Here is a 19,479-nt window from a genome sequence, read left to right as displayed (position 1 = left end):
AGGGTTAATGGTCCCGTTCCCCGCTGACAAGACGCTAGCTCCTGAGGGAACTATTCGCAAGCCCCACCACGGTGAGTGTACATTCCCGCAGCACGCCGCCACCCCTAACAGAACCAGAAGAATGAAGAGTGGTGAGTACTAAGCCGGCGTCCCGGTTAGCGGGTCAGCGGCCATTATGGCGGCATGAAGGTGCGGAGATGCACGGCTTCTACACGGGGCGGACTGAGACTCTTCACGAAGTACAATATATGTGTACACAGCACCCAGACTGGCACTACAGCCATAAAAGGGGAATGTCTCCATTTTATACACAGACACATAAGCCAGTATAAAGAATAGCGGGAAGACCGCGCTCCATTGAAGTGGCGTAGCTTCACTATTTTCCCTTCGGCAGCTGACACACGCTGACTGACAGGGATGCCCAGCTCCTCCGGAAAGCCTCCAGTTTACCTCGGTGGTACCAGGGGGTTATAGCAGGGGGGTGCGGTTTACTAGTGTACGAAGGCCCTCATTCCGATTTGTTCGCTCGCTAGCTGCTTTTAACAGCATTGCAATGCTAGGCCCGCCACCCTCTGGGAGTGTGTATCCTAGCTTAGCAGAACAGCGAACGAAAGATTAGCAAAACTGCTACTAAATAATTCTTTGCAGTTTTTGAGTAGCTCCAGACCTACTCACAGATTGCGATCACCTCAGTCCGTTTAGTTCCTGGTTTAACGTCACAAACACGCCCTGCGTTCGGCCATCCACTCCCGCGTTTCTCCAGCCACTCCCGCGTTTTTCCCTGGCACGCCTGCATTTTTTAGCACACTCCCGGAAAACGCTCAGTTACCACCCAGAAACGCCCCTTTCCTGTCAATCACACACCGATCAACAGTGCGTCTGAAAAGCATCGCTCGAACAAGTTTTGTGTTAAATAATTTAACGCATGCCCGCTGCGTACCATGCGCATGCGCATTTTCCACCTAATCGATGCGTTGCGAAAAACGGCAACGAGCGAACAACTCGGAATGACCACCTAAATCCCTAATCTGGGTAATTAGTCTGCGACCCGGCTAAGCTTGGCATTAGCGACAAGGGCGCTGTGTGCTGGTTCCATTATCTCTCTGTGTCTCTCTGGAAGGCCTCTTTGTTTGTTAATTGTGCTTTTAACCTTTTCCTGTGTGTGCTGTCACTACTGCAGTATGTCAGGTAAAGAGTGTGTTTCATGTAAGGCACAGTGTTCATCTTCTCCTGTGGGGTTCAGAGCTTGCATTCTAAAGTGAGAGCTTGGCTTCTTAAGTGAATTTTGAGTTTGAAACAGCAGCAGGTGAGTTAGAATATAGAAAAAGGTGAGTTTTATAATACACAAACAGGAACACAAATATTTGCAATCCCATTAACATCGGATACAATGTTTGGGCTAGTGCAGTGCAATGAATGTAATGCATTTGTTTTGAAAGCTAAATTGTGGAGACTTAGGGGGTAATTCCAAGTTGATCGCAGCAGGAAAATTTTTTAGCAGTTGGGCAAAACCATGTGCACTGCAGGGGGGGCAGATATAACATGTGCAGAGAGAGTTAGATTTGGGTGTGGTGAGTTCAAGCTGCAATCTAAATTGCAGTGTAAAAATAATGCAGCCAGTATTTACCCTGCACAGAAACAAAATAACCCACCCAAATCTAACTCTCTCTGCACATGTTATATCTGCCCCCCTGCAGTGCACATGGTTTTTCTCAACTGCTAAAAAATTTCCTGCTGCGATCAACTTGGAATTACCCACATAGCTGCTGTCCAATCTGTGAGCAATTTTCTCTGCTGAAGGAGGAGATAGCTTAAACTGAATGCCAATATTTGCCGGATGTCTGTGTCTTTGAGGCCTCCACTGCCTCAGAGAGCCACCAGAAGACATTCTGCCTGGACTACTGTGGGCTCTCAAGGCCAGAGATTTCCAGAGCGACACAGACACCTCCTGCAAACTGTGACACCGCAGAACTCATATGCTACTCTTGTAGGGCTGGAAGGTACAACAAATAGAGGCACTACAGAACAGGAGGATATGGGGACTTCTACCAACTAACAGGAGAAGGAATAGGAAAATTGCATCTCCAAAAAGGACTGCACTTCTCTTGGAAGATTCCATTATTAGTGGAATACATCTAGGAAATGCAAATGAAGTTTAGAAACAAATAAGGTGCTTACCTGGAGCCACAGCTCCATGTGATAAAGATAAAGAGCGCATGCTAAGAATGGTGAAGGCAGCAAGAAAAGATGGTGAGGTGGATGTCATTGTTCACCTAGGGACAGGTCATTTTTGCTAATGCTGAACTCATGGCCATAAAAGATGAATTTAGGAAGTTAGGGACTGCTCTGAAGCAGGTGACAACCACTGTAACTTTTTCAGAAGTATTGCCAGTACACAGAGGGGATGACAGAACTCATTGCATCAGAGACTTCAATGTTTGGCTAAGGACATGGTGCAATGAGGAGAGATTTGTATTTATAGGCCATAGTCACACCATCTGGCAAGATAGGATCTTATACAAAAGTGACAGCTTTCACCCATCTTCAAGGGGAACGAGAATACTAACTGAACAGTTTGGATGTTTCATCAAGAACTATTTAAACTAACTGAGGTGGGCAGTGAACCAAATAGGAATAAAGCAATCTCCCCCACCACAGAGGTATTGTTTCTGTAGGCAAAGGGAATAGGAAGCATATCCAAAGCAACAGAAGATAATTTGGATCAAAACCAAATAAACATAGGCAGTGAGAAGAACATAGGTGGTCATTCCGAGTTGTTTGCTCTCTAGCAGTTTTTAGCAGTCGTGCAAACGCTATGCCGCCGCCCACTGGGAGTGTTTTTTATCTTAGCAGAAGTGCGAACGAATGGATCGCATGGCGGCTACAAAATTATTTTGTGCAGTTTCAGAATAGCTTCTGACCTACTCAGCGCTTGCGATCACTTCAGACTTCAGTTCCAGTTTTGACTAGAGATGAGCGCCGGAAATTTTTCGGGTTTTGTGTTTTGGTTTTGGGTTCGGTTCCGCGGCCGTGTTTTGGGTTCGACCGCGTTTTGGCAAAACCTCACCGAATTTTTTTTGTCGGATTCGGGTGTGTTTTGGATTCGGGTGTTTTTTTCAAAAAACCCTAAAAAACAGCTTAAATCATAGAATTTGGGGGTCATTTTGATCCCAAAGTATTATTAACCCTTCCAAAAAACCCTCCCCAAACAGCACATGACGCAAAGAAAAAAAGAGGCGCAATGAGGTAGCTGTGTGAGTAAGATAAGCGACCCTAGTGGCCGACACAAACACCGGGCCCATCTAGGAGTGGCACTGCAGTGTCACGCAGGATGTCCCTTCCAAAAAACCCTCCCCAAACAGCACATGACGCAAAGAAAAAAAGAGGCGTAATGAGGTAGCTGACTGTGTGAGTAAGATAAGCGACCCTAGTGGCCGACACAAACACCGGGCCCATCTAGGAGTGGCACTGCAGTGTCACGCAGGATGGCCCTTCCAAAAAACCCTCCCCAAACAGCACATGACGCAAAGAAAAAAAGAGGCGCAATGAGGTAGCTGACTGTGTGAGTAAGATAAGCGACCCTAGTGGCCGACACAAACACCGGGCCCATCTAGGAGTGGCACTGCAGTGTCACGCAGGATGGCCCTTCCAAAAAACCCTCCCCAAACAGCACATGACGCAAAGAAAAAAAGAGGCGCAATGAGGTAGCTGACTGTGTGAGTAAGATAAGCGACCCTAGTGGCCGACACAAACACCGGGCCCATCTAGGAGTGGCACTGCAGTGTCACGCAGGATGGCCCTTCCAAAAAACCCTCCCCAAACAGCACATGACGCAAAGAAAAATAAAAGAAAAAAGAGGTGCAAGATGGAATTGTCCTTGGGCCCTCCCACCCACCCTTATGTTGTATAAACAGGACATGCACACTTTAACCAACCCATCATTTCAGTGACAGGGTCTGCCACACGACTGTGACTGATATGACGGGTTGGTTTGGACCCCCCCCCCAAAAAAGAAGCAATTAATCTCTCCTTGCACAAACTGGCTCTACAGAGGCAAGATGTCCACCTCATCATCATCCTCCGATATATCACCGTGTACATCCCCCTCCTCACAGATTATCAATTCGTCCCCACTGGAATCCACCATCTCAGCTCCCTGTGTACTTTGTGTTTAACTTTTTCAGGCAATCACAATATAGTATACTACTAACTATACTGGTGGTCAGTGTGGTCAGGTCACTGGTCAGTCACACTGGCAGTGGCACTCCTGCAGCAAAAGTGTGCACTGTTTAATTTTAATAATATGTACTCCTGGCTCCTGCTATAACCTATAACTGGCACTGCTCCCCAGTCTCCCCCACAATTATAAGCTGTGTGAGCACAGTCAGATATATACATAGATGATGCAGCACACTGGGCTGAGCAGTGCACACAGATATGGTATGTGACTGAGTCACTGTGTATCGTTTTTTTCAGGCAGAGAACGGATTATATTAAATAAAACTGCACTGTCTGGTGGTCACTGTGGTCAGTCACTACTAAACTCTGCACTCTCTACAGTACTCCTAAGCTCCAGTAAATCAAGTGTCTCTGTCTCAAATCAATCTCACTCTCTCTCTTCTAATCTAAATGGAGAGGACGCCAGCCACGTCCTCTCCCTATCAATCTCAATGCACGTGTGAAAATGGCGGCGACGCGCGGCTCCTTATATAGAATCCGAGTCTCGCGAGAATCCGACAGCGTCATGATGACGTTCGGGCGCGCTCGGGTTAACCGAGCAAGGCGGGAAGATCCGAGTCGCTCGGACCCGTGAAAAAAAAACATGAAGTTCGGGCGGGTTCGGATTCCGAGGAACCGAACCCGCTCATCTCTAGTTTTGACGTCGCAAACACGCCCTGCGTTCGCCCAGCCACGCCTGCATTTTTCCTGGCATGCCTGCGTTTTTCCAAATACTCCCTGAAAACTGTCAGTTGACACCCAGAAACGCCCGATTCATGTCAATCACTCTGCGGCCAGCAGAGCGATTGAAAAGCTTTGCTTAGACCCTGTGTGAAATTACATCGTTCGTTCTAATAGCACGTCGCGCGTGCCCATTGCGCCGCATATGCAGAAGTGACTTTTTTCTCGAACGTCCTAGTGGATGCTGGGGGAGTCCGTAAGGACCATGGGGAATAGCGGGCTCCACAGGAGACTGGGCACTCTAAAGAAAGATTTAGTACTATCTGGTGTGCACTGGCTCCTCCCTCTATGCCCCTTCTCCAGACTTCAGTTAGAATCTGTGCCCGGCCAGAGCTGGGTGCTCCTAGTGGGCTCTCCTGATCTTGCTAGAAAAGAAAGTATTTTGTCAGGTTTTTTATTTTCAGAGAGCTTCTGCTGCCAACAGACTCTCTGCTACGTGGGACTGAGGGGAGAGAAGCAAACCTACTCACTGCAGCTAAGTTGTGCTTCTTAGGCTACTGGACACCATTAGCTCCAGAGGGATCGAACACAGGTACCTAACCTTGATCGTCCGTTCCCGTAGCCGCGCCGCCGTCCCCCTCGCAGAGCCAGAAGTACAGAAGCAGCAGAAGCAAGAAGACATCGAAATCGGCGGCAGGAGACTCCTGTCTTCACTTAAGGTAGCGCACAGCACTACAGCTGTGCGCCATTGCTCCCACAGCACACCCGCACACTCCGGTCACTGTAGGGTGCAGGGGGGGGCGCCCTGGGCAGCAATTAAGATACCTTTTGGCAAAATTATACATATATACAGTCAGGCACTGTATATATGTACGAGTCCCCGCCATTATTTTTACACAGAAACGGGACAGAAGCCCGCCGCTGAGGGGGCGGGGCCTTCTTCCTCAGCACTCACCAGCGCCTTTTCTCTCCACAGATCCGCTGAGAGAAGCTCCCCAGGCTCTCCCCTGCAATAGAAGAGGGTAAAAAGAGAGGGGGGGCATATAAATTTGGTGCAAAAACAATATATACAGCAGCTACTGGGTTAACACTAAGTTACTGTGTGATTCCTGGGTCATATAGCGCTGGGGTGTGTGCTGGCATACTCACTCTCTGTCTCTCCAAAGGGCCTTGTGTGGGAACTGTCTTCAAATAGAGCATCCCCTGTGTGTGTGGTGTGTCGGTACGTGTGTCGACATGTCTGAGGTAAAAGGCTCCCCTGAGGAGGAGATGGGGCAAATATGTGTGTGAGAGGTTGTCTCCGTCGACAATGCCGACACCTATTTGGATATGTGTAAGTGCTGAGGTGAATTTATTGCACAAAAGATAAGAGAACAGACAGGAAATCTACCCATGTCTGTCCCTATGTCACAGAGACCTTCAGAGTCTCACAATGCTCACTATCCAAAATAATAAACACTGATATCGACACGGAGTTTGACTCCAGTGTCGACTACGATAATGCAAAGTTACAGCCAAAATGGCTGAAAGGTATTCAATATATGATTATTGTAATAAAAGATGATTTGCATATCACTGATGACTCATTTGTCCCTGACACAAGGGTACACATGTTAAGGGGAAGAAAGCTGAGGTAAATTTCCCTCCTCTCATGAGGAAAAGAGCGGGAATCTCCAGACAAGAGACTGCAGCTTCCCACAAAAAAATTCTCATGCAGTATCCTTTCCCCACTAGGGCCAGGATGGGATGGGAATCTTCCCCTAGGGCAGGCCTGGCCAACCTGTGGCTCTCCAGCTGTTGTGAAACTACACATCCCAGCTTGCTCTACCACAGTTTTAGCATTCCCTAATAGCAAAACTGTGGCAAAGCATGCTGGGAATTGTAGTTTTACAACAGCTGGAGAGCCACAGGTTGGCCAGGCCTGCCCTAGGGTGTCACGTTTGCACAGAAGGTAGCACTAGCTTTTCTCAGGAATCCTGCAGATAGCGTGCACGTTCTAGTACACTACTCAGACCGGCGATTGTGTCGGCATGGGTTTATAGCGCGGTGGCAGCGTGGACAGGTACCTTATCAGCAGAGATTGAGACCCTAGTATGTGTGTGTGTGTGTGTGTGTGTGTGTATATATATATATATATATATATATATATATATATGTGTATATATATGTATGTGTATATATGTGTGTGTGTGTGTGTGTGTGTGTGTGTATATATATATATATATATATATATATATATATATATATATACTGAAGATACTGTCTTAAGAGATAGGTATGTATGTATGTGTGTATATATATATATATATATATAATATATATACCCAAAGAGACATGAGTATACTGGGTCCTAGAGTCAAAGCTATGTCGATTTCTGCTTGACGTGTCCTGTAGAATAAGCAATGGAACAGCTAGTTCCCAGGGAAGTCCTCCCCGAACTCTGCATAAATCTACCGCATGTCGCTGGAGCTCCACAGGCGGAGCTAGGCCCGGTGGGGGCATGCTTTCGTAAGTTCAGCCACAAGTGGGTTCACTCCCTATTAGATCCCTGGGCAATAGATGTTGTGTCTCCGGGATACAAGCTGGATTTGGAGAAGATGCCTCCTCACTGACGGCCCTGCCGGCTTCCCCCTGCGAGAGGGTAACAGGGTTAACTGCAATTCACAAGTTGTATTTTCAACAGGTGGTGGTCAAGGTTCCCTTCCTTCGACAAGGAGGGGGTTATTATTCCACCAGGTTGTAGTCCCGAAACCGGAAGGTTCGGTCAGACCCATATTGAATTTAAAATCCCTGAACATATACCTGGAAAGGTTCAAGTGCAAGAGGAAATCGCTAAGAGCGGTCATTGCAAGCCTAAAAAAGGGGGAGATTTTATGGTGTCTCGGGGCAAAAGGGATGCATACCTTCGTGTCCCCATTTATCCACCTAATCAGGCGTACCTCAGAATTGCGGTACAGAATTGTCATTACTAATTTCTGACGTGGCCGGTTGGTCTCTCCACGGCCTTGAGAATATTTACCAAGGTAATGGTGGAAATGATGGTGCTCCTGCGGAAGCGAGGTGTCACTATTATCACGTACCTGGACGATCTCCTCATAAAAGCGAGATCAAGAGAGCAGTTGCTGAACAGCGTATCGCTTTCTCCGGAAGTGAAACGGCAACACGGCTGGATTCTATATATTCCAAAGTCGCAGTTGGTTCTTACAGCTCATCTGCCTCTTCTAGGCATGATCCTAGACACAGACCAGAAAAAGGTTTATCTCCCGATAGAGAAAGCTCAGGAGCTCGTGACACTGGTCAGGAATCTATTAAAACTAAAACGGGTGTCAGTGCATCACTGCACTCTAGTCCTGGGAAGGAGGGTGGCATCATACGAGGCCATTCCCTTCGGCAGGTTCCATACCTTCCAATGGGACTTACTGAACAAGTGGTCTGGATCACATCTTCAGATGCATCGGTTAATCACCCTATCCCCCAGAGCAAGGGTGTCTCTCCTGTGGTGACTGCAGAGTGCTCACCTTCTCGAAGGTCGCAGATTCGGCATTCAGGACTGGGTCCTGGTGAGGACTGATGCAAGCCTCTGAGGGTGGGGGGCAGTCACACAGGGAAGAAATTTCCAAGGGCTGTGGTCAAGGCAGGAGACTTGCCTTCACATCAATATCCAGGATCTAAGGGCCATATACAACGCCCTAAGTCAAGCGGAGACCCTGCTTCGCGACCAACCGGTTCTGATCCAGTCAGACAATATCACCGCAGTGGCTCATGTAAACCGCCAAGGCGGCACAAGGAGCAGGGTGGCGATGGTAGAAGCCACCAGAATTCTTCGCTGGGCGGAGAATCACGTAAGCACACTGTCAGCAGTGTTCATTCCGGGAGTGGACAACTGGGAAGCAGACTTCCTTAGCAGGCACGACCTCCACCCGGGAGAGTGGGGACTTCATCAAGAAGTCTTCACGCAGATTGCAAATCGACGGGAACTGCCACAGGTGGACATGATGGCGTCCCGCCTCGACAAAAAGCTAAAATGGTATTGCGCCAGGTCAAGTGACCCTCAGGCGATAGCTGTGGACGCACTAGTAACACCGTGGGTGTTCCAGTCGGTCTATGTGTTTCCTCCTCTTCCTCTCATACCAAAGGTGCTGAGAATTGTAAGAAAAAGAGGAGTGAGAACAATACTCATTGTTTCCGGATTGGCCATGAAGGACTTGGTACCCGGAACTGCAAGAAATGCTCACAGAGGACCCATGGCCTCTGCCTCTCAGACAGGACCTGTTGCAACAAGGGCCCTGTCTGGTCCAAGACTTACCGCGGCTGCTTTTGATGACATGGCGGTTGAACGCCGGATCCTAGCGGAAAAAGGCATTCCGGATGAAGTTATTCCTACGCTGATAAAGGCTAGGAAGGACGTGACAGCAAAACATTATCACCGTATATGGCGAAAATATGTGCTTGGTGTGAGGCCAAGAAGGCCCTACAGAAGAATTCCAGCTGGGTCGATTCCTGCACTTCCTACCGTCAGGAGTGACTATGGGCCTAAAATATGGGTCCATACAGGTCCAGATTTCGGCCCTATCCATTTTCTTTCAAAATGAACTGACTTCACTGCCTGAGGTTCAGACGTTTGTTAAGGGAGTGCTGCATATTCAGCGCCCGTTTGTGCCACCAGTGGCTCTTTGGGATCTTAACGTGGTCTTGGCTTTCCTGAAATCCCACTGGTTTGAGCCACTTAAGACAGTGGAGCTAAAGTATCTCACGTGGAAAGTGGTCATGCTGTTGGCCCTAGCCTCAGCTAGACGTGTGTCAGAATTGGCGGCTTTGTCATGTAAAAGCCCCTATCTGGTTTTTCCATATGGATAGGGCAGAATTGCGAACTTGTCCGCAGTTTCTGCCAAAGGTGGTGTCATATTTTCATGTGAACTAACCCATTTTGGTGCCTGCGGCTACTCGTGACTTGGAGGATTCCAAGTTGCTTGATGTAGTCGGGGCTTTGAAGATCTATGTTGCCAGGACGGCTGGAGTCAGGAAAACTGACTCGCTGTTTATCCTGTATGCATCCAACAAGCTGGGTGCTCCTGCTTCAAAGCAAACCATTGCTCGCTGGATCTGTAACACGATTCAGCAGGCTCATTCTGCGGCTGGATTGCCGCATCCAAAATCAGTGAAAGCCCATTCCACAAGGAAGGTGGGCTCTTCTTGGGCGGCTGCCCGAGGGGTCTCTGCATTACAGCTTTGCCGAGCTGCTACTTGGTCGGGTTCAAACACATTTGCAAAGTTCTACAAGTTTGATACCCTGGCTGAGGAGGACCTGGTGTTTGCCCATTCGGTGCTGCAGAGTCATCCGCACTCCCGCCCGTTTGGAAGCTTTGGTATAATCCCCATGGTCCTTACGGAGTCCCCAGCATCCACTAGGACGTTAGAGAAAATAAGAATTTACTCACCGGTAATTCTATTTCTCGTAGTCCGTAGTGGATGCTGGGCGCCCGTCCCAAGTGCGGACTTTCTGCAATACGTGTATATAGTTATTGCTTAACAAAGGGTTATGGTTATGTAGCATAGGTTGAGTGATGCTCAGTTGTTGTTCATAGTGTTAACTGGGTAAGTTTATCACAAGTTGAACAGTGTGATTGGTGTGGCTGGTATGAGTCTTACCCTGGTTTCCAAAATCCTTTCCTTGTAATGTCAGCTCTTCTGGGCACAGTTTACTTAACTGAGGTCTGGAGGAGGGGCATAGAGGGAGGAGCCAGTGCACACCAGATAGTACTAAATCTTTCTTTAGAGTGCCCAGACTCCTGCGGAGCTCGCTATTCCCCATGGTCCTTACAGAGTCCCCAGCATCCACTACGGACTACGAGAAATAGAATTACCGGTGAGTAAATTCTTATTTTTTGCCTCATCGCTGCACAGCGAACGAATGCAGCTAGCAATCAACTCTGAATGCCCACCATAGCTAGGAACAGGAAAAGCACAAAGAAAACTCTAAAAGCTATGTGTGCAAATGCTAGGAGCTTAGGAAATAAAATTCCAGAATTATCTGCAATAATGACAAGGGATGATCTAGATATTGTGGCAATTACAGAGTCATGGTGCAATGAAAATCATGACTGGGACATAGCTATACTGGGATATACTTTATTTAGGAAGGACAGAATGGGAAAAATTGGAGGAGGGGTAGCAATGTATGTAAAAAAAAAAAAAAAAAAAAAAAAAAGCATAAATACTACCTTAATACAAAGCATTGAAGAAAAACTGAGGCCCTTTGGGTGACCATAAACACAGGGCAGAAGTCTATTCATATTGGTGTGATTTACAGGCCACCAGTACAGGAAGAACTGGACAAGAACCTATTGCAGGACATAACTAAAATGGCGTTAAAAGGAGAGGTGATAATCATGGGAGACTTTAATCTTCCTGATGTAAACTGGGAGGTATCTGTTGCTAGTTCCACTAGAAGTAGAGGCATTTTACATTCCCTTCAGGGAGCATCCCTCCACCAATTGGTGAGGGAAGCCACTCGGAAAGATGCAATATTAGACTTAATACTTACAAATGGAGAGAGAATATCGGACGTAAAAGTGGGTGAAAACATGGGATCCAGTGATCATCAAGCAGTATGGTTCAGCATAAAGACAGAGACTGACTCATCCCATACAAAAACAAAGGTGTTGGATTTTAGGAAGGCTGATTTTGTAGGGATGGGAAAATGTGTAAGCAATTTTTTGGCAGAGTGGAGGAACTTGGAAGCAGTGCAGGAAAGGTGGGAAACATTAAAAAGTGCAATATTAAAGGCAACAGACCTTTTGTATCAAAAGTGTTAGGAAAAACACAGGGAAAAGGAAGCCAGTGTGGTTTGCAAAAGAAGTAGCAAATATTGTGAAAGAAAAAAAGATGGCTTTTAGGAAATATAAGCAGACACAAAATAATGAAGACAAAGAGTTATATCTTTTTAGACAGAAGGAGACTAAAGGGGTAATCAGATGTGCAAATGCACAAGCTGAGGAGAAAATGGCCCAGTCAGTGGGTAAAGGAGGCAAAACTTCTTTTTTTAGGAATATAAGCGAAAGGAGAAAAACAAAATGTGAAATTATAAAACTAAAGACAACGACTGGGAGTCTTGTTGAGGGAGATAATGTAATAGATCATCCTAATAATTATTTTTGCTCAGTATTCACTACTGAAAGAGAGGGGAAGGGGCCGCAGTTAAGTTGCAGTGATATTGATAAAACCAGTACATTTACAGAGGAGAAGGTCCTAACAGAACTCTCAAAGCTGAATGTGGATAAATCTATGGGGCCAGATGGGATACATCCAAGGATACTAAAAAACCTTGAAGAGGTGCTGGTAGCACCATTGACAGAATTATTCAACAAGTCATTAGCTACAGGAAACATTCTAGAGGACTGGAAAAAAGCAAACGTAGTCCCACTGCACAAAAGTGGAAGCAAGGAAGAGGCAAACAACTACAGACCAGTGAGTCTTACATCAGTAGTAGGGAAATTGATCGAAACACTCTTAAAAGAAAGAGTTGTAGATTATCTCAAATCCAGCAATTTACAGGATCCCAAACAGCATGGATTCACTGGGGGGAGATCATGTCAAACAAATCTTATTGACTTTTTTGACTGTGTGACTAACGTGATGGATAAAGGTGGAGCCATGGATATAGCTTATCTAGGCTTTAGTAAGGCTTTTGACACTGTTCCACATCGCCGACTGCTAAATAAACTTGGAAGTTTGGGATTGGATACTAGGATTATTGAATGGATAAGATCTTGGTTGCATGATAGAAAACAGAGTTGTGGTAAATGGAGTGCATTCACAGGAGGGAAATGTTACAGGTGGAGTACCCCAGGGATCTGTACTTGGACCAGTGCTTTTTAATATCTTTATTGGTGACATTGCAAATGGCATTAAAGTGAAAGTATGCCATTTTGCAGATGACACAAAGGTATGCAACAGAGTAGACACACCAGGTGGGGGTAAAACAAATGACTGAGGATCTAGGTAGACTAGAGGAATGGTCAAGAGTGTGGCAATTACATTTTAATGCCCAAAAATGCAAAATCATGCACTTGGGTCTCAAAAATCCAAAGGCTAAATATAGTATTAATGGCACTATACTGGAAACTACTGAGGAGGAAAGGGATCTAGGAGTCACTATTTCAGGTGACTTAAAGGCAGGTAAGCAATGTAACAAAGCAATGAGCAAGGCTAGTCAGATGCTTGGCTGCATTGGGAGAGGAATCAGCAGCAGAAAGAAAGAAGTAATAATGCCACTGTATAGGTCAGTGGTACGGCCTCATCTAGAATACTGTGTTCAATTCTGGAGGCCAAATCTTCAAAAGTATATTAATACATTAGAGACTGTACAAAGAAGGGCAACTAAAATGATGGATGGCCTACATCACAAAACATACCCAGAAAGACTAAAAAATCTCAATATGTATAGTTTGGAGCAGAGAAGGGAAAGGGGAAACATGATAGAAACTTTCAAATATATCAAGGGTTTTAACAAAGTCCAGGAGGGAAACATTCTCCAAATGAAGAGAAGCAATAGGACACGATGACATGCACTGAGACTGGAGGAGGGGAGGTTCAGGAGAAATATGAGGAAAAATTACTTCACAGAAAGGGTAGTGGACAAGTGGAATAGCCGCCCATCAGAGGTGGTAGAGGCTAAGACAATAGAGCAATTTAAACATGCATGGGATAGACATAAGGATATCCTTACAAAAAAATAAAGATCAATAAGTTTTCAAATAAAAATATGGTTAAATAAAAAGAGCAGACTAGATGGGCCAAGTGGTTCTTATCTGCCTTCAAATTCTATTTTTTTATGTTTCTAGTGTGTACTCCATGTAGTATCCCTACCCAGGCTAGTGGGGCAGAACCAGCATGGCTGTACTCCATTACGGGAATGATTTCCACCATTTCTACAAAATTATCTTGTAATGAGAAAGAGATGCAATACTTAAGGCAGTCCATGGATGAGTTTATGAAAAAAGAACTCTGTACCCAGACCAGCGTCTCAGTCCTCTACCATTTGTCCGCAAAAACGTACTTTGGCCCATATACTGCATTCTGGCTCAGATAATGAAGGGTCAGAAATGGAGGAAGGTGAGGTGGACACAGAGGTAGGGGAGGGTACTCTGTCACAGGACGTTAGAGGCTCTCATAGATGCATCGGAGAAATTCTAAATATCCCTGATAAGGTGACAAAGGAGAGTGAGGAATCTTACTTTAATATTAAGAAAAAATCCTCATCCACTTTCCTGTATCAAAGGAATTAAATACCCTGTTTGAAGAACCGTGGGTTAATTCAGATAAAAAATGTATAATTCCTAGGAGGTTGTTATCATGTTTTCCTTTACCTCCCGAGGATTGGAAAAAATGGGAAAATCCACCGATAGTGGATGCGTCAGTCTCCAGGCTCTCGCGTAAAATTGTACTACCTGTGCCTGGTGCAGCCTCCCTAAAAGATGCAGCTGATCGCAAGATTGAGACTACACTCAAATCTTTGTATACCGCTGCTGGGGTGGCCCAAAGACCCACTATCGCATGTGGGCGGATTACAAGAGCCATTGCTAAATGGTCAGGTAATTTAACTGAGGGGTTAGACACGTTACCTCAAGAGGAAATTATTTTGCTCCTGCAATATATACAAGACTCTGCTAACTTTATGGTGGAAGCCATAAAAGAAATAGGTTTTCTTAATGCACGCACTACAGCTATGGCAGTGTCGGCACGCAGAGGATTATGGCTACGTCAGTGGACTGCTGATGTGGACTCCAGGAAAGGATTGGAAGGCCTAACTTTTACAGGAGAGGCCTTTTTTGGAGATGAACTCGACAAATGGATCTCCCGAGCTACTGCGGATAAGTCCACATACCTACATTCTTACATTCTGCAGCTCCGCCAGCTAGGAAGGTCTACTTAGGACATAATCTACAATCCTTTCGGACTGCCAAGTTTAGGGGCAAGGCCAGAGGTTCTTCTACCGCCGCTAGAGGTGAACCACGCAAACCAGCGACTGCTGGTTCACAGGAACAGGGCTCAAGCTCTGCCTTCTCAAGTCCTTCTGCATGACAGTGGACCGCGATGTCTAGAAGACATGAGGGTGGGAGCCCGGCTAAAATTCTTCAGTCACATCTAGACAGGATTGTGCCAGGATCCCTTGGTGATAGACCTTATCTCCCAGGGCTACAGACTGGAGTTCTGGGGGGGAGGTTCAGGGGAAATTTGCGTAAAAATTACTTCACAGAAAGGGTAGTGGACAAGTGGAATAGCCTCCCATCAGAGGTGGTAGAGGCTAAGACAGTAGAGCAATTTAAACATGTATGGGATAGACATAAGGATATCCTTACAAAGAAATAAGGGGGGTAATTCTGAGTTGATCGCAGCAGGATTTTTGTTAGCAGTTGGGCAAAACCATGTGCACTGTAGGGGGGGCTGATATAACATGTGCAGAGAGAGTTAGATTTGAGTGGGTTATTTTGTTTCTGTGCAGGGTAAATACTGGCTGCTTTATTTTTACACTGCAATTTAGATTTCAGTTTGAACACACCACCCAAATCTAACTTTCTCTGCACATGTTATATCTGCCTCTCCTGCACTGCGCATGGTATTGCCCAACTGCTAACACATTTGATGCTGCGATCAACTCAGAATTAGGCCCAAGGTTAGAGATAAAAAATAATGTAAAAAAACAAGGGGCAGACTAGATGGGCCAAGTGGTTCTTATCTGCCGACAAATTCTGTGTTTCTAACTCTCGCCTCACAGATTCTTCATATCAGGCTTACCAGTTTCACAAGAGGCGAGAGTAACCTTGCACGACGCCATTCAAAAACTGTTACAGACCCAGGTCATTATTCCAGTTCCACCTCATCTACACAACAAGGGTTACTATTCCAGCTTGTTTGTAGTACTGAAACCATACGCTTTGGTAAGACCGATTCTGAACCTCAAGCCATTGAACCCGTATTTACGAGAGTTCAAATTCAAGATGGAGTCGTTGGGAGTGGTAATCCTCAAGTCTGGAGGAGGGGGAATTCCTAGCGTTTCTGGATGTCAAGAATACGTATCTTCACATTCCGATCTGGTCGCATCATCAGGGTTATCTATGGTTTGCACTGCAGGACTGCCACTACCAGTTTCAGGCCCTGCCATTTGGTCTCTCCACAGCACCGAGGGTGTTCTCCAAAGTGATGGCAGAGATAATAATTTTGCTCCGCAGACAGGGAGTGAACATAGTTCCGTACCTGGACGATCGCCTGATAAAGGCACCGTCCAGGGAACAGCTGTTGGAGAACATTGCCCTCTCAAACAGACTACTCCTGGATCGTAGGGGGATTCTGAACCTGCCAAAATCTCACCTAGAACCAACGCAGAGGCTTCATTTCCTAGGAATGATACTGGACACAGGGTCTCAGAAGGGTCTTCCTTCCCGGATTGCATCTTCACATGCACCAGAGGATTCGCCTGTCACCAAAAGCCAGGATCTCCCTCCTGTGGTGGCTACAGACTTCTCACCTAGTTGAGGGTCGGAGGTTCGGGATTCAGAATTGGATTCTGCAAGTCTCAGAGGTTGGGGAGCAGTCAAGCAAGGGGTGCAGTTTCAGCGAAGGTGGTCAAGTCAGGAAGTTGTCCTTCCAATAAACATCCTGGAACTCAGAGCTATCTACAACGCCGTTCTGCAGGCCACCTTTCTTCTTCAGAATCAGGCCATTCAGGTCCAGTCGTACAATGTGACGTACCTAAAATGACAGGGCGGAACAAAAAGCAGTGCCGCAATGTCAGAGGAGTCTAAAATTCTCCTCTGGGCGGAAAAACACGCCGTGGCATTGTCGGCGATCTTCATTCCGGGAGTAGACAACTGGGAAGCAGACTTCCTCCGCAGACACGTTCTGCACCTGGGGGAATGGGGCCTCCACCTGGAGGTGTTCTGGTGGTTAATACGTCGGTGTGGGTATCCACAAATCAACATGATGGCCTCTTGACTCAGGAAGAAGCTCAAACTGTATTGTTGCAGGTCGAGGGACCCACAGGCAGTAGTGGCAGACGCCCTGACAACTTACCAGCTGGTGTACTTGTTTCCTCCCATTCCTCTGATATCAAGAATTCTAAAAAGAATAAAAAGGGAAAAGGTTCAAGCAATCCTCGTTGCTCCGTACTGGCCACGAAGGGCCTGGTATGCGGATCTTCTTGAAATGCTGTTCGAAGATCCGTGGCCTCTGCCTCTTCGAGAGGATCTTCTGCAGCTGGGCCCGTTCGTTTATCAAGACTTAGGTTTAACTTTATGGAAGTTGAACAGTTGATTCTAGCCAGGAGAGGGATTCCTGACAAGGTCATACCGACTATGGGGGTAATTCAGAGTTGATCGCAGCAGCAAATTTGTTAGCAGTTGGGCAAAACCATGTGCACTGCAGGTGTGGCAGATATAACATTTGCACAGTCAGTTAGATTTGGGTGCGTTATTTTGTTTCTGTGCAGGGTAAATACTGTCTGCTTTATTTTTACACTGCAATTTAGATTTCAGTTTGAACACACCCCACCCAAATCTAACTCTCTCTGCACATGTTAAATCTGCCCCCCCCCCCCACCTGCAGTGCACATGGTTTTGCCCAACTGCTAACAAATTTGCTGCTGCGATCAACTCTGAATTAGGCCCTGTGATCCAAGACAGAAAGAGGGTAACGTCTAAACATTACCATCGTTTTTGGAAGAAATATGTCTCTTGGTGTGAGAGCAGACAATATTCTGCGGTGGAATTTCATCTGGGACGTTTCCTGCTTTTTCTGCCGTCTGGAGTTCATTAAAGTTCAGATTTCGGCCTAATCTGTTTTCTTTCAGAAACAAGTGGCTTCTCTCCCTGAGGTCCAGACATTCTTGAAAGGTGTTCTGCACTTAGACTCCCTTTGTGCCTCCTACGGCACCTTGGGAACTCAATTTGGTACTGCATTTCCTCCAATCGGACTGGTTTGAACCGTTATGGAAGGTGTGCGTAAAATATCTTACGTGGAAGACCGTCACACTGTTGGCTTCAGCAAGACATGTGTCGGAGCTGGGGAAGTTGTCTCACAAGAGCCCCTACTTAATTTTCCATGAGCACAGAGCTGAACTCAGGACTCGTCAGCAACTTCTTCCTAAGGTGGTGTGCGCGTTTCACATCAACCAACCTATTGTGGTTCCGGCTGTTACGGACGCCTCTGCATCTTCAAATTATTTGGATGTCGTAAGGGCTTTGAAGGTCTATGTGAAGAGAACAGCTCGTCACAGAAAATCGGACTCGCTGTTTGTTCTTTATGATCCCATTAAAATTGGGTGTCCTGCTTCGAACCAGTCCATTGCACGCTGGATCAGGCTCCCTATCCAGCATGCTTATTCCACGGCAGGATTGCAGATTCTGAAATCTGTTCAGGCCCACTCTACTAGGTCAGTGGGTTCCTCTTGGGTGGCTGCCTGGGGGTCTCTGCTTTACAGCTCTGCCGGGCAGCTACTTAGTCGGGTTCAAACACATTTGCTAAGTTTTACAGGTTCGATACTTTGGCCTCTGAGGACCTTCAGTTTGGTCAATCCGTTCTACAGGAACCTCAGCACTCTCCCACCCGGTGTGGGAGCTTTGGTACTTCCACATGGTTCTAAATGGATTCCCAGTATCCCCTATGACGTAAGAGAAAACAGGATTTTAATTACCTACCGGTAAATCCTTTTCTCGTAGTCCGTAGGGTACACTGGGCGCCCGCCCGGTGCTTCGTTCTTCCTGTTCTGTTACTTGGTTAAGTAATCTTGTTTGGTTCAGCTGTTACTGTCCCCGTTTGCAAGTTTGGTTTTCATGGCTTTCCTCTTGTTCTGGTTGTGCTGGTTTGAAATATCACCACGTTCCTGATCTATATCCTTCTCTCAAAGTATGTCTGTCTCCTCGGTCACAGTTTTCTAGACTGAGTATAGAGGGAGGAGCTAGCACACACAGGGGGCATAGAGGGAGGAGCTAGCACACACAATAAAATTTCTATAGTGTCCATGGCTCCTAGTGCACCCGTCTATACCTCATGGTACTAAATGGATACCCAGTATCCCCTACGGACTATGAGAAAAGGATTTACTGGTAGGTAATTCAAATCCTGCTTTTACTCACTGGCCAAAAAGGTCGTGTTCCTGTGTACTTACTCTTTGCACACAGAGCAATAAAATATGCTTAATAAGTATTGCAAGAAAATGTAGTGATCATTTTTGTGATGTAATGTTTCATTTTTAATTTTAATTATTATTTTTTTTCTTCAGGAAAATGGAAGATACTTTTCAAGATAACCTTACTACACGTTCTTTGCTTAAAGGGATCTTGGCAACCGAGCCTGTCCGTCCAGCAGTGAAACACCAATCTAAGCAAAAGTAAATTGATTCATTTAAAAACAAAGATACATCCTTGTGTATGGATTGCTCCTCTACTTCCTCAATATCATTATCCTTTTTTAATATCATAAAACTGTATTTTCAATTAGAATGTGTTCCAATAAAAATTGGTTGTTTTTGATGTAATGTGTATGATAATTAAGGTGCCCATACATTTATGCGACTTCTCCGAG

The 19,479-nt window shown here is 46.0% G+C and overlaps 1 protein-coding gene across 1 annotated transcript in view; it reads left to right on the top strand.

Annotated features, from left to right (window-relative positions):
* CENPT (centromere protein T) overlaps positions 1–19,479 on the top strand; it is a 575,308-nt gene that overhangs the window by 60,025 nt on the left and 495,804 nt on the right. The window contains exon 2 of the mRNA XM_063945279.1: positions 19,178–19,285. Within this exon, the coding sequence (XP_063801349.1) occupies positions 19,178–19,285 (108 nt within the window). The remainder of the gene's footprint in view (positions 1–19,177; positions 19,286–19,479) is intronic.

This window comes from Pseudophryne corroboree, chromosome 11 (genome assembly GCF_028390025.1).
Source record: "Pseudophryne corroboree isolate aPseCor3 chromosome 11, aPseCor3.hap2, whole genome shotgun sequence".
Classification (NCBI taxonomy): domain Eukaryota; kingdom Metazoa; phylum Chordata; class Amphibia; order Anura; family Myobatrachidae; genus Pseudophryne; species Pseudophryne corroboree.
This window is presented reverse-complemented; position numbering and strand designations above follow the sequence as displayed.